Raw genomic sequence first — 16,868 nt, forward strand, 5'->3', positions numbered from 1 at the left:
TGAATTACTTCGTATCATCATAAGGTCAACACTGCAACCTACAGGGCAACTGCAGGTTAGGCCTATTCTTACTATTCAATCCATTCCCATTTTCAATAAACATCCGCCGTATGTATTGGACTGAACATGGACCCAAGATGTGCCTATTTATGCTTTTCATAATATCAGATGATGATATAGCCCAACATTTATCAGTAAATTGTCCAACTTTATTAGCCTATCATTATATTACATCACATTATTATTATTACATTATCGGTATAGCCTTGATCATTATTGGTCGACTTTCGCAAAAATGACTGTATTTTGCCATAATTAAATAGCAACCCACATTGTTTTTTTATGTACAAGAATTGCAAAAATGTTTTCTGCACAATAATTAGTTAATAAACAGTAGGCCTATTTGATTTTAAGTTAATAAAACAGTAGGACTATTTGATTTGAAGTTAATAAAACAGTAGGCCTATTTGATTTGAAGTTAATAAAACAGTAGGCCTATTTGATTTGAAGTTAATAAAACAGTAAGCCTATTTGATTTTACGTCACAAAAACCCACTGCACGCGCAGTATGTCGTCACAGAGTGTGGGCGTGGCTGGTTCTGAAAAAGCGAGATTGTGCGCGAATATTTTACAGCATCGCCACAGCACTCACACGAGCGTACGGGTTTTATTATACCCCAGTGGAGCGTACCCAGCGACAAACAAAGAGGAGCCTTGTCAGCCAAGATTTCTCAAGACGTAAGATAATATTTTATTTTCATTGCCTTGTTGAAATGTAAATTGATTTGTTTTTTAATTGCATTTTCATAATTTTGCCTGCTTGTCGGTGACCTACATTAGTGATATGGTGTTGCATTTAGTGCACCTGTGCTGGATAGTGGATACAAAATTACATGTACACTAAACTAACAATACTGAATGTTTAATCAGTAGGCATAAGAAAGAAACTAAATACAATAGCCTATAACCTAATTTTGCCCATTAGGCTGGCAAGGCCGGATAGCCTGTTAAATAAAAATCATAAATGCACACAATTAAAAACGGGTAAACTCCGAATTGAGTGTCAATGGTAGATAGATTAGATAGATAGATAACGCTCTACCGTGTTTTATTTTATGCTTGGCACATTATCTAAGATATTTTTAGGACTGCATGACCCAGTTTCTGGAATAGTCTCCATCATTCGCACAGATGACATGCCGTCAAAAACGGAGGTGTCATGTGTGAATCTATATTTACATGATTAAAGAATAACTAATGTCAAAATCGCATGTAATTTCTCAAGCCCCATAGGCGTCAACCACTCCATTGAGGCATTTATGTCTACTTCATATGGTGAATTTTATCTGTAGCGTACTACTGTATCTCTTGATATGATATACATGGGTGTCGTATTGAGGACGGGTGACGCTCTTAGTCAGTATTTGACCGTTCTACATCAAATTATGACCTAATGGATAAGAACGATTTGTTTAATAGGATAAAAAAAATGTATAGAGTATCTTGATACAGGGACCTTTATCCACCAATAGACTATCATCCTTAACCGATTTAAAATAGCATAACCTACTGACAGGGTGGGGTCATTTCTGCCCTAAATGTTGATTTCATGCTACAGTACTTGCATTTTAACAATTGATTTCATGCTACAGTAATGGCATTTTCACAACAGGATCTTGTCTCAGTTGTCCATTTTCACTATGTGCATTTTACATTAAATTGCTGTATCATTTTGAGTGTTTAAATGTGTGTTTAACCACAGAAGTGTGTAGCCTTGTTATTGTATAACAACGTTAGACTTTGTGTTATCATTTGGTTTAGGAAATTCACATTTGCACCATTCACATTTTCTTTCAGATCTGTTTTGCAGTTGTAAACAGGTAGCCCATTACTGGAAATATAATATTGAGGGTGCCCCAAAGCCTAAAAATAAGATGTTTCAAAATAGCATAAATGTGCCCTTGTTTGCACTCTTACTCTTGGGGAACCTATATTTATGTGGTCACAATTAACTTAGTAATGTTCAAAGAGTATTATGCTTACAGTACCAGTCAAAAGTTTGGACACACCTACTCATTCCAGGGTTTTTCTTTATTTTTACTATTTTCTACATTGTAGATAATAGTGAAGACATCAAAACTATGAAATAACATATATGGAATCATTTTAGTAACAAATCAAAATATATTTCAGATTCTTCAAAGTAGCCACCCTTTGTCTTGATGACAGCTTTGCAAACTCTTGGCATTCTCTCAACCAGCTTCACGAGGAAGTCACCTGGAATGCATTTCAATTAACAGGTGTGCCTTGTTAAAAGTTACTTTGTGGAATTTCTTTCCTTAATGCTTTTGTGCCATTCAGTTGTGTTGTGACAAGGTAGGGGTGGTATCTAAATCTGGACCCCTACAAATCAGCTGGGCTTGACAATCTGGACCCTTTCTTTCTAAAATTATCTGCCGAAATTATTGCAACCCCTATTACTAGCCTGTTCAACCTCTCTTTCGTGTCGTCTGAGATTCCCATAGATTGGAAAGCAGCTGCTGTCATCCCCCTCTTCAAAGGAGGTGACACTCTTGACCCAAGTTGCTACAGACCTATATCCATCCTACCCTGCCTTTCTAAGGTCTTCGAAAGCCAAGTCAACAAACAGATTACCGACTATTTTGAATCCCACCGCACCCTCTCCGCTATGCAATCTGGTTTCAGAGCTGGTCATGGGTGCACCTCAGCCACGCTCAAGGTCCTAAACGACATCGTAACCGCCATCGATAAGAAACATTACTGTGCTGCCGTATTCATTGACCTGGCCAAAGCTTTTGACTCTGTTAATCACCACATCCTCATCGGCAGACTTAGTAGCCTTGGTTTCTCAAACGATTGCGTCGCCTGGTTCACCAACTACTTCTCTGACAGAGTTCAGTGTGTCAAATCGGAGGGCCTACTGTCTGGACCTCTGGCAGTCTCTATGGGGGTACCACAGGGTTCAATTCTTGGGCCAACTCTTTTCTCTGTATACATAAATGATGTCGCTCTTGCTGCTGGTGAATCTCTGATCCACCTCTACGCAGACGACACCATTCTGTATACTTCTGGCCCTTCTTTGGACACTGTGTTAACAACCCTCCAGACGAGCTTCAATGCCATTCAACTCTCCTTCCGTGGTCTCCAACTGCTCCTAAACACAAGTAAAACTAAATGCATGCTCTTCAACCGATCGCTGCCTGCACCTGCCCGCCCATCCAGCATAACTTCTCTGGACGGTTCTAACTTAGAATTTGTGGACAACTACAAATACCTAGGTGTCTGGTTAGACTGTAAACTCTCCTTCCAGACTCACATCAATCATCTCCAATCCAAAGTGAAATCTAGAATTGGCTTCCTATTTCGCAACAAAGCATCCTTCACTCATGCTGCCAAACATACCCTCGTAAAACTGACCATCCTACCAATCCTCGACTTCGGCGATGTCATTTACAAAATAGCCTCCAATACCCTACTCAACAAGCTGGATGCAGTCTATCACAGTGCCATCCGTTTTGTCACCAAAGCCCCATATACAACCCACCACTGCGACCTGTATGCTCTCGTTGGCTGGCCTTCACTTCATCATCGTCGCCAAACACATTGGCTCCAGGTCATCTACAAGACCCTGCTAGGTAAAGTCCCCCCTTATCTCCGCTCACTGGTCACCATAGCAGCACCCACCTGTAGCACGCGCTCCAGCAGGTATATCTCTCTGGTCACCCCTAAAGCCAACTCCTCCTTTGGTCGTCTCTCCTTCCAGTTCTCAGCTGCCAATGATTGGAACGAACTACAAAAATCTCTAAAACTGGAAACACTTATCTCCCTCACTAGCTTTAAGCACCAGCTGTCAGAGCAGCTCACAGATCTCTGCACCTGTACATAGCCCATCTTTAATTGAGCCCAAACTACTACCTTTTCCCCTACTGTATTTATTTATTTTATTTATTTTGCTCCTTTGCACCATATTATCCATATTATTTATATTTTAACTTTTAACTTTCTTCAAACTACAAATCTACCATTCCAGTGTTTTTTCTTGCCATACTTTATTTACTTTGCCACCATGGCATTTTTTTTGCCTTTACCTCTATTATCTCACATCATTTGCTCACATTGTATATAGTCTTATTTTTTTCTACTGCATCATTGATTGTATGTTGTTTTACTCCATGTGTAACTCTGTGTTTTTTGTATGTTGTCGAACTGCTTTGCTTTATCTTGGCCAGGTCGCAATTGTAAATGAGAACTTGTTCTCAACTTGCCTACCTGGTTAAATAAAGGTGAAATAAAATAAAATAAATAAAAGTATACAGAAGATAGCCCTATTTGGTAAAAGACCAAGTCCATATTATGGCAAGAACAGCTGAAATAAGCAAAGAGAAACGACAGTCCATCATTACGTAAAGACATGAACGTCAGTCAATCTGGAAAATTTCAAGAACTTTGAACGTTTCTTCTAGTGCAGTCGCAAAAACCATCAAGCACTGACAAAACTGGTTCTCATGAGGACCACCACAGGAATGGAAGACCCACTCTGCTGCAGAGGATAAGTTCATTAGAGTTACCAGCCTCAGAAATTGCAGGCCAAATAAATGCTTGACAGAGTTCAAGTAACAGACACTTCTCAACATCAACTGTTCAGAGATTGCATGAATCAGGCCTTCATGGTCGAATTGCTGCAAAGAAACCACTACTAAATGACACCAATAAGAAGAAGAGACTTGCTTGGGCCAAGAAAAATTAGCAATGGACATTAGACCGGTGGAAATTCGTCCTTTGGTCTGACTAGTCGAAATGTGAGATTTTTGGTTCCAACCGCCGTGTCTTTTGTGAGACGCAGAGTAGGTGACCAGATGATATCTGCATGTGTGGTTCCCACCGTGAAGCATGGATGAGGAGGTGTGATGGTGAAGGGGTGCTTTGCTGGTGACACTGTCTGTGATTTTATTTACAATTCAATGCACACCAGCATGGCTACCACAGCATTCTGCAGCAATACGCCATCCCATTTGGTTTGCGTTTGAGTTGGAATGCAGAGCGAAGGAAAAGCAGCCAACAAGTGCTCAGCATATGTAGGCTCTCCTTCAAGACTGTTGTAAAAGCATTCCAGGTGAAGCTGGTTGAGAGAATACCAAGAGTTTGCAAAGCTGTCATCAAGGCAAAGGGTGGTTACTTTGAAGGATCTCAAAATATATTTTGATTTGGTTAACACTTTTCTTTGGTTACTACATGATTCCATGTGTTATTTCATAGTTGTGATGTCTTCACTATTATTCTACAATGTAGAAAAAATAAAGAAAACCCCTTGCATGAATAGGTGTGTCCAAACTTTTCACTGATACTGTATATCACAAACATTTCAAGATTAGATCAGATTACGAGGAATGCCAAATCAGGTCATGTTCACAAATGTGCGACTCAACATTATTGCAATCTAGGCCTACAACTTTAACGTTAGTGTTCTGTGTTTTAAAACCTATCACCAGAAAGCTTATGTAACCTAGTTTGCTAACAGGTTTAAATGAGCAACAAGGATTGACCTAAATCTGTATCTCAAGAAAAAACGGCTTGATCCTGTGCCCATTTGTTCTTATGTAATGGCATAGACTTCTCTTAACCTGAACTCTGCTATGGGAGAAAGTCAGTCTAGACAAAACGTTCTCCTAACCATGGCATCTACTGTATAGGGGTCCTTTTGGAATAAAGAAAAAATATGAGTTAGCCATTTGAAATTATAGAGACATAGTACTTGAATGAAATACTGTATATGTGGGGACTAAGATTAGAGCAGTATGTATGTCTAATCTATTTTAAACTATGTTCCCAAATCACATTTTAATTTGCCCTCATTCCTCTTTTACATTCAGGTAAAAATGCTGGTGAAATCAAACAGTGAGTATGACTCCTTCCTCTACTGGAGACAGCCCATCTCAGCCCCGGACCTGTCCGAGCTGGAAGACCTGGGTGTGACCAACAGCAAGCCAACCAAGAAGAGCAAGAAGGCCACCAAGAAACAGAATGCTGCCTTAGCCAAGACAAGGAAGCAGCAAGAGGCACAGGAGGCTGAATTGTCAGAGTATACCACCTTCAACTACTGGAGAGAGCCTATCCCCAGCATCGACCTCCTCGACTTCAACCTGCTTCTGTGAGAACCATCCCCATCTCAGCCTCCTAGTCATAAGACCCTCCCTCTCCTCACACTGACCCATCTGGATAACCATGGATTTTGTTACGTTTCTGGTCCCAAGAAGAAGTACTGAATCTGTATTAGTCTGCACTGTGCATTTTTGTTTAGGATCCGACCCCTTTTTGAACGTTTTTGCCTAAAATGACATAGCCAAATCTAACTGCCTGACCTGAAGCAAGGCAATGCATATTCTTGATGCCATTTGAAAGGGAAACACTTTAAAGTTTGTGGAAATGTGAAATTAATGTAGGAGAATATAACACATTAGATCTGGTAAAAGATGGTACAAGAAAAGCTTTTTTTCCCCTTCTTTGTATTATCTTTGAAATGCAAGAGAAAGGCCATAATGCATTATTCCAGCCCAGGCACAATTTAGATTTTGTCCACTAGATGGCAGCAGTGTATGTGCAAAGTTTTAGACTGATCCAATGAACAATTACATATCTGTTCAAAATGTTGTACCAAGACTGCCAAAATGTGCCTAATTGGTGCCTAATCAAGTTTATAATTGTGCACTCTCCTCAAACAATAGCATGGTATTCTTTCACTGTAATAGCTACTGTAAATTGGACAGTGCAGTTAGATTAACATGAATTTAAGCTTTCTTCCCATATCAGATATGTCTATGTCCTGGTATTTTGTATTTTTTTGTTACTTACAACCTCATGCTAATCACATTAGCCTACTTAGCTCAACCACCCCGTGGGGGGAGGGGACACCGATCCCGTAGAGGATAACCTCCAAATAATACTGAAAGGATGAGGGGTAAATGTTTTAACTTACAGGTGACTGGCACTGTGAATTACATTCTAGTGAGTTCTGCTTAGGTTTTCTCCACATGCGGGCTACATGACTCGATCACTAATTTCAACAAACATAACTAAGTAGAAATGGCAATAAGGTGAGCCTTTTAAATGATTATAAATAGTTCAATTGCACACTGACTGCAAGGCTCCTGTCTCACAGTAAGGACTTACACATTCATAATTTGAGAGATAACTTGAGTATGCTACATCACATTTTTTAACAAATGCAAAGTGCTGTCTCATTTTTAGCCTCACCTAAAACAGGCTTGAAGGGTAGTGCCAACCCGAGCCTTGGAGAGTGTCCGCATGTTGTATTTATAAGTAGTTATTTATAAGTAGTAGAAAGTAAAGCACCTCCACACAGAACAGATATGTTAGAAGATCTTAGGGAGCCAAAAGCATGACTGTCTCTTGCGCTTTGTATTGATTGCCTTTTTGATATGTTTCAGACACTGAACTGACTGGCTCAAACCCACCCAATGAATTAATTTAGTATGCTGCTTTTAGTCTGCCCTAAGTAGGCCTCAACAGAGTGCAATGACCGAGGATAAATGTTAGAGATTCCAATGCAGAGCTGATCAACTGTTTTATTTACTTTCTGCATAGACCACTGTACCGTCTGAATGTCAAGGAAATAATGGATTGAAATGTTCAATGAAAGAAGGGAAAGGAATGTTTTTAATTGTGTCAGACTGATGTTGCACATGGTCTTGAAAGTACGGTAGTACACATTCTAATTTTGGATACTTTTAATCATAAAGCTAACTTGTGCAATGAGCAGTAAATTCCCAAATGTGACTCATTGTACTTGGTCTGACTTTTCTGAAATAAATGGAGATTAAGATATGCACAGGATATCAATCTACTTTGTTTACTGTGAGAAATCATCTCAAAGTAAAGGGCTAGAACACGCAGCATTTTTTGAGGAGATACAGTGCCTTCGGAAAGTATTCAGACCCCTAGACTTTTTCCACATTTTGTTACATTACAGCCTTATTCTAAAATTGATTAAATAAAAAATCCTCTACACACACTACCCCATAATGACAAAGTGAAAAAAGGCTTATTTACATAAGTATTCAGACACTTTGCGATGAGACTCTCAATTGAGATCAGGTGCATCCTGTTTCCATTGATCATGCTTCAGATGTTTCTACAACTTGATTGGAGCCCAACTGTGGTAAATTCAATTGATTGGACATGATTTGGAAAGGCACACACCTGTCTATGTGAGGTCCCACACTTGACACTGCATGTCAGAGGAAAAACCAAGCCATGAGGTCGAAGGAATTGTCTGTAGAGCTCCGAGACAGGATTGTGCCGAGGCAAAGAGCTGGGGAAGGGTACTAAAAAATGTCTGCCGCATTGAAGGTCCCCAAGACCACAGTGGCCTCCATTCTTAAATGGAAGAAGTATGGAATAACCAAAACTCTTCCTAGAGCTGGCCTCCTGGCCAAACTGAGCAATCGGGGGAAACGGGCCTTGGTCAGGGAGGTGACCAAGAACCTGATAGTGACTGTGATAGACTTCGTCTGTGGAGATGGGAGAACCTTCCAGAAGGACAACTATCTCTGCAGCACTCCACCAATCAGGCCTTTATGGTAGAATGGCCAGACATGCCACTCCTCAGTAAAAGGCACATGACAGCCCTCTTGGAGTTTGCCAAAAGGCATCTAAAGACTCTCAGACCATGAGAAACAAGATTCTTTGGTCTGATGAAACCAAGGTTGAACTCTTCAGCCTGAATTCCAATTGTCACCTTTGGAGGAAACCTGGCACCATCCCTAGTGTGAAGCATGGGGTCAGCATCATGCTGTGGGGATGTTTTTCTGTGGCAGGGACTGGGAGACTAGTCAGGATCGAGGGAAAGATGAATGAAGCAAAGTACAGAGATCCTTGATGAAAATATGCTCCAGAACGCTCAGGACCTCAGAATGGGGAGAAGGTTCACTTTCCAACAGGACAACGACCCTAAGCACACAGCTAAAACAATGCAGGAGTGGCTTCGGGACAAGTCTGTGAATGTCCTTGAGTGGCCCGGACTTGAACCTGATCGAACATCTCTGGAGAGACCTGAAAATATCTGTACAGCGACGCTCCCCATCCAACCTGACAGAGGTTGAGAGGATATGCAGAGAAGAATAGGATAAACTCCACAAATTCAGGTGTGCCAAGCTTGTATCGTCATACCCAAGAAGATTTGAGGCTGTAATCTCTGCCAAAGGTGCTTCAACAAAGTACTTATGTAAATGTGATATTTCCATTTTTTTTTAAATACATTTGCAAAAATGTCTAAAAACGTGTTTCTCATTATGGAGTATTGTGTGTAGATTGAGGGGAAAAACTATTTAATCCATTTTACAATAAGGCTGTAACATAACAAAATGTGGATAAAGTCAAGGGGTCTGAATACTTTCCGAATGCACTGTACGTACATAAGCATTAAACAATATTTACACCTTTTGAAATAAATTGAGAAGTTAAGGTTTCATTTCACATTACACTTACAAAAACATGTCATAGGTGAGGTTGTCTCATCAAACCGGCTTCAGTGTAAAAATGACCATGCACGTTATATGCCTAAAATTGACAGTTTGTGAACAGAAGGTCTTGTTAAATAGGTCAATCTTTTAGAGGCTTCTTGAACACTTCCAACTGCCAGAGTAGGCTATGGACTCCTGTTTTGTCCTTCAGACACCCAATAAAATATATGGTTTACTGGATAACTATTAGCTTTATCAGGATTCTCATTGGAATAATACGAAACCACTTCCTTTGGGGCATTTGGTATACAACAACGCTACAGGTTTCGTACAATAGTAGACTATGTGAATTAAAAGCTCTGCCTATGACAGTACATGGGACCATTACACTTTCATTAAAATACCTACAGTTGAAGTTGGAAGTTTACATACACCTTAGCCAAATATATTTAAACTCAGTTTTTCACAATTCCTGATATTTAATCTTAGTAAAAATTCCTTGTCTTAGGTCAGTTAGGATCACCACTTTATTTTAAGAATGTCAGGATAATAGTAGAGAGAATGATTTATTTCAGATTTTATTTCTTTCATCACATTCCCAGTGTGTCAGATGTTTACATACACTCAATTAGTATTTGGTAGCATTGCCTTTAAATTGTTTAACTTGGGTGAAATGTTTCGGGTAGCCTTCCACAATAAGTTGGGTGAATTTTGGCCCATTCCTCCTGACAGAGCTGGTGTAACTGAGTCAGGTTTGTAGGCCTCCTTGCTCGCACACACTTTTTCAGTTCTGCCCACAAATGTTCTATAGGATTGAGGTCAGGGCTTGGTGATGGCCACTCCAATACCTTGACTTTGTTGTCCTTAAGCCATTTTGCCACAACTTTGGAAATATGCTTGGGGTCATTGTCCATTTGGGAGACCCATTTGCGACCAAGCTTTAACTTCTTGACTGATGTCTTGAGATGTTGCTTCAATATATCCACATAATTTTCCATCCTCATGCCATCTATTTTGTGAAGTGTACTAGTCCCTCCTGCAAAAAAGCACCCCAACCTGATGCTGCCACCCACGTGCTTCACCGTTGGGATGGTGTTCTTCGGCTTGCAAGCCTCCCCCTTTTTCCTCCAATCATAACGACGGTCATTATGGCCAGTTCTATTTTTGTTTCATCAGACTAGAGGACATTTCTCCAAAATGTACGATCTTTGTCCCCATGTGCAGTTGCAAACCGTAGTCTGGCTTTTTTTATGGCGGTTTTGGAGCAGTGGCTTCTTCCTTGCTGAGCGGCCTTTCAGGTTATGTCGATATAGGACAAATTTTACTGTGGATATAGATTACCTTTGTACCTGTTTCCTAAAGCATCTTCGCAAGGTCCTTTGCTGTTGTTCTATAATTGATTTGTACTTTTCGCATCAAAGTACGTTCATCTCTAGGAGACAGAACGCGTCTCCTTCCTGAGCGGTATGACGGCTGCGTGGTCCCATGGTGTTTATACTTGAGTACTATTGTTTGTACAGATGAAATTGCTCCCAAGGATGAACCAGACTTGTGGAGGTCTACAAAAAATGTTTTGAGGTCTTGGCGGATTTCTTTTGGTTTTCCTATGATGTCAAGCAAAGAGGCACTGAGTTTGAAGGTAGGCCTTGAAATACATCCACAGGTACACCTCCAATTGACTCAAATTATGTAAATTAGCCTGTCAGAAGCTTCTAAAGCCATGACATACTTTTCTGGAATTTTCCAAGCTGTTTAACGGCACAGTCAACTTAGTGTATGTAAACTTCTGACCCACTGGAATTGTGATAGTGAATTATAAGTGAAATAATCTATCTGTAAACAATCGTTGGAAAAATTACTGGTGTCATGCACAAAGTAGATGTCCTAACCGACTTGCCAAAACTATAGTTTGTTAACAAGAAATTTGTGGAGTGGTTGAAAAATGAGTTTTAATGACTCCAACCTAAGTGGATGTAAACTTCTGACTTCAACTGTAGGTGCACGCACATTAGTATTCATTGTAGCCTGTTCACTTACACTGACAGATATCGGTAAAATGTTGAAACCGTTTTTATTAATTGATTTTACATAGTTCAAATCCACAGTAGTTACTGTATAACCGTAGATATAGTAATACCAGCATTTAGTTAATTGCAATGGTTTACTGCCTTTGTACAATAAGTGAATACAGTGTTTTTACTGTAGCAATTATTGCGAATGGCAACATTCCTTGTAGGTCTCGAACCCGAGTCTCCTAGCGCATAGGCAGGCAAGACCTGCTAACCACTGCTCCAATAAAGGTTAACCCTTTTGGTAGATCTTGACAGGCCTACCTAGGCAAGTGTCGGTACACCAGTTTCTAAACCTAGAGGCGCAACATCGCAAGACTTCCGGGAACGCTTGTCAAACAGACCAGGCCGAGGTTTGAGAAGTCAATGATATACATTTTTTTTTGTAAAACATGATTCATTAGTTGTTCATTTTCTCGAAATCTAAAGGCACTACCTAGATTCAAGCCAATGTCTTAAGTAGTTGAACATGTTATTACTCAAACCTCATGAAAGTGACAAACTGACACGTTTAAATATATTTTCTTAAACGTTTGAGTTGACAGCCTGCACATTCTCAGTTCGGCGCAAGACGACCATTGTGCCGTATTCAAAACGACTGGGAACTCAGAAAAATACGAGGTCAAATCATGACATCAGTGATCTTCAGGTCGTAAAGTCAGAGCTCTGTAAAGAGGTCAGAGTTCCCGAGTTGGAATTCCACGTTGGATGACAATTCAAATCGATTTTTACGTCGGAGCTCATTTTTTCCCCGAGTTGCCAGTTGTTTTGAATGCACTGAAGTCGAAAGTCAGATTTCAGAGTTTCCCAGTTCCGAGTTCCCAGTTGTTTTGAACGCGGCATTAGACCCAACGTTGTGTTTCAAGCCATGAGCTTAGCTAGCCAACGTCGCTGTGACGTCATGCCTACAAGTGTTGCCTTGTTCAGGGAGCTCGGAAATGTCCGACTTCCGAGCTTTCAAAACATCTGGAGAAAAAAATGAGCTCCGACTGGGAAAAATGGATTTGAACAGTCATACAACTCAGAACTCTTTCTAGAGCGCCGACATTCCGGCCTGAAGATCACTGACGTCATGATTTGACCTACTACTTTTCCAAGTTCCTAGTTGTTCTGAACGCGACGTGTGTCTTTGGCTGAACACAGTGTGCTACATCATAAATTATCTGGAGAAAAAAATGTATAGTATAGTGAAGTGTGGAGACACTCCCGAACAGAAAGAAGTGTAACCAAAGACAGTACAGATTGAAGACTAAAACTGCTTCTCTAGAACTACTTAAGACATTTGCTCGAATCTAGGTTGTGCCTTTTGATTTCGAGAAAATGAACAACTAAAAAGGAAGACATTTTCACTTCTCTTGATGACTTCATTAACCCCAAACCCGGCCTGGTCTGTTTCGCAAGAGGTCTCGCAATGTTGCGCCTCTGACTTTAGAAATGCTGTGGTTCAGCCAAGGGGCAGAGCCCCACCTGTTTTGGGCACATTTTTAGCAAAAAAAAATGTTTTGGGGGGGGGTGGGGGTTGCCTGTTTTAGATGTTATTTTGGATGTCACATATCAGTTGGCAAACAATGTAAAAATATATATATCTTTGACTCAATAAAGCCTCCATACAAACATGGTCTCTTTTTTGCTTTCTTGAGTAAGGCAGCTCCAAAATGCAGGTGTTTCAACCTAGCTTAGTGTTTTCTGTGGTGGTGGGGCAGCCAGCGGGAAATATGGAGTGGTTGGTAATGTTCTCCATTTGCATTGTGATTAACTAAGCGTTCTGTCACTCATGTGGACTATGTCACTGCCAAATCTAAGGTTAGAGCTAACAAAAAAATCACTCCCCTTGGGTGCTGCCATAGAGTTACATTAGAAGTGCCCATCCAAGAAGGCTCAAGGTCATTGGCCACAGATAACTTGACGTCAAATCCCGTTATATCTACAGTAGCTTTGATTGGACGGATGTCAACATCATACTTTCAAAATCTTAGATAGCAGTCCTCCTCATGAATCAAGTCAACAATCTACTGGCAAATCCTTTTTAATCTTTGTCATATGAAGAGAAATAATGAAGAGAAATTAGAGATAAAACGTATCGGTGCTCATCTGCCATTGGACATAAACATTACGCAACAACTTGGAAATTACAAATTCAACAATGAGTGGTTTGTAAGGAATTAGTGGATATCTGCTAGCATGGCAAAGCAATCACTAGCCTGCTATTCAGTGGAGTGGGAGTGTGGTCCCAATTCTCGGTTTAAGGGTCTCTTTTGCAAGCTTAAAATTATAAACATTCAACATTGGCCATGCTGTCAATCAAGCATGATTTCTGCACTGCTCAAAACAACTGTTAACTCAGAACTGGGAAATCTGACATCAGTGAGTTCAAGACAACTGGGAACTCAGGAAAAAACTAGCTCCGACTGGGTAAATACATTTTTAACGGTCATCCAACTCGGAATTGTAAGTGGGGAACTCTGGCCTTTTTAGAGCTACGACCTGAAGATCACTGACGTCATCATGATTCGACCTTGTTTTTTTCTCATAGTTCCCAGTTGTCTTGAATGCACTGTACATCCAGAGAATGCCAGACTTTGATAAAAGTTTGATGACAAAATATGCCCACAAGACTGTTGCGCCACCTTTCTGTCAAGCGAGCACAACAAGGTGAGTCCAAAAATGTCTTGTATGCTGCTGCATAAATGATGTAATATGCCAGGGAGATATGTATACTGTAGCTAAGAAAGCAATTATATGTGTATGTTGTGTAGTAAGCTGTTAGTAGCCCATGTACCTCCCCCCCAATAATTTGGTCTACTTTCCCCTCTTAATTTCGCCTACTGTTCTGACTTGGTGGTGCACATGTAGCCTATAATGGGGGGCGGCAGGTAGCCTAGTGGTTAGAGCATTGGACTAGTAACCGAAAGCCTACAAGATCGAATCCCCAAGCTGACAAGGTAAAAATCTGTCATTCTGCCCCTGAAGAAGGCACTGTTCCTAGGCTGTCATTGAAAATAAAAATTTGTTCTTAACTGACTTGCCTAGTTAAATAAAATAACCTGTTTTAGAGAAATTGAATATTGTAAGGGCTTTCATTGTCTGCTTATATGCCCCCTTTATTTATCCTACGGTTCTGACTTGGTGTACAGGAAGAACACTCAAAATTATGGATTGCCTCTTATCCGCTTGTCGTCCCCTTATTCCATAGTTAGTACATCTCAATTGTCAGTAGAAACCACATTTGTTTAAACAAGTCTGCCATATCAGCTATGTTTTTTTTAAAGGCAGTAAATGAGGCTGAATTAACTGTTTTGCTGCAAATAAGGCTCCACTGATAGCCAGGGATAGAAGCGGTAAGGTGTTGGGACTGCTGTTGCATCCCCAATTATTATTTTTTTGCCCCACCAATATTTACATTATAAAATCGCCACTGGATATATACAGTACCAGTCAAAGGTTTGGATAAATCTACTCATTTCAGGGTTTTTCTTTATTTGTACTGTTTTCTACTTTGTAGAATAATAGTAAAGACATAAAAACTATGAAATAACACATATGGAATCATGTAGTAACCAAAAAAGTGTTAAACAAATCAACATATATTTTTTATTTGAGATTCTTCAAAGTAGCCACCCTTTGCCTTGATGACAGCTTTGCACACTCTTGGCATTCTCTCAACCAGCTTCATGAGGTAGTCACCTGGAATGCATTTCAATTAACAGGTGTGCCTTCTAAAAAAGTAATTTGTGGAATTTCTTTCCTTAATGCGTTTGAGCCAATCAGTTGAGTTATGCAAGGTATGGGACTATAAATAAGATAGCCCTATTTGGTAAAAGACCAAGTCCATATTATGGCAAGAACAGCTCAATTAAGCAAAGAGAAACGACAGTCCATCATTACTATAAGACATGAAGGTCAGTCAATCCGGAAAATTTCATGACCTTTGAAAGTTTCTTTAAGTGCAGTCGCTAAAACCATCAAGAGCTATGATGAAACTGGCTCTCATGAGGACCGCCACAGGAAAGAAAGACCCAGAGTTACCTCTGCTGCAGAGGATGAGTTAATTTGAGCTAACTACACCTCAGATTGCAGCCCAAATAAATGCTTCATAGAGTTCAAGTAACAGACAAATCTCAACGTCAACTGTTCAAAGGAGAACTCCTTGTGGGAACTACTTCAAGACTGTTTGAAAAGCATTCCTCATGAAGCTGGTTGAGAGAATGCCAAGAGTGTGCAAAGCTGTCATCAAGGCAAAGGGTGCCTACTTTGAAGAATCTAAAATAACAAAATTATTTTGATTTGTTTAACACTTTTTTGGTTACTTCATGATCCCATGTGTTATTTCATAGTTTTGATGTCCTCACCATTATTCTAAAAAATAGTAAAATAAATAAAAACCCTTGAATGAGTAGGTGTCCAAACTTGTGTGTGTGTGTGTGTATATATATATATATATATATATATATATGTGTGTGTGTGTGTGTGTGTGTATATATATATATATATAAATATAAAACACAACATGTAATGTGTTGGTCCCATGTTTCATGAGCTGAAATAAAATATCCCAGAAATGTTCCATAGGCACAAAAAGCTTATTTCTCTCGAATTTTGTACATACATTTGTTTACATCACTGTTAGTGAGCGTTTCTCCTTTGCCGAGATAATCCATCTACCTGACGTGTGGCATATCAAGAAGCTGATTCAAACACCTCAGATGTTTCAAGTTGAGGGAGCATGCAATTGGCATGCTGACTGCAGAAATGTTCACCAGAGCTGTTGCCAGATAATTTAATGTTAATTTCTCTACCATAAGCCACCTCCAACCTCGTTTTTGAGAATTTGGCGGTACGACCAACAGGCCTCACAACCGCAGACCATATGTAACAACGCCAGCCCAGGACCTCCACATCCGATTTCTTCACTTGCAGGATTGTCTGAGACCAGCCACCCAGACATCTGATGAAACTGATGAGTATTTCTGTCTGTAATAAAGCCTGTTTTGTGGGGAAAAAACTCATTCTGATTATCTGTGCCTGGCTCCCCAGTGGGTGGGCCTGGACCCGTCATGTGAAATCCATAGAGGATGGTATAATTAAACTATTTTAATTGATTGATTTCCTTACATGAACTGTAAATCAGTAAAATCGTTAATTATTGCGTTTATATTTTTGGTTCATTACATATTATAGCTTGGACAAGGGGTGCAGGTCTCATCATGTGCTCTGATATAAGTTCAGTTTCGCCTTTTTACCGTAAAGAGTTAAAGCGGGCATTGAAGGAGGAAAGGCTGATCTCGCATCTGAGCTTGCT

At 40.0% G+C, this 16,868-nt stretch overlaps 1 protein-coding gene across 1 annotated transcript; it reads left to right on the forward strand.

Moving 5' to 3' along the window:
• The first annotated feature begins 583 nt into the window (after nucleotides 1-583).
• On the forward strand, nucleotides 584-6,493 carry LOC115175866 (protein AF1q). Its single transcript, XM_029735446.1, has 2 exons — nucleotides 584-738; nucleotides 5,892-6,493. Exon 2 carries the CDS (start codon nucleotides 5,898-5,900, stop codon nucleotides 6,171-6,173), a length of 276 nt encoding a protein of 91 aa, XP_029591306.1. The 5' UTR covers nucleotides 584-738; nucleotides 5,892-5,897; the 3' UTR covers nucleotides 6,174-6,493.
• The last annotated feature ends 10,375 nt before the right edge of the window (nucleotides 6,494-16,868 follow it).

Source organism: Salmo trutta, chromosome 36, assembly GCF_901001165.1.
Source record: "Salmo trutta chromosome 36, fSalTru1.1, whole genome shotgun sequence".
NCBI lineage: Eukaryota > Metazoa > Chordata > Actinopteri > Salmoniformes > Salmonidae > Salmo > Salmo trutta.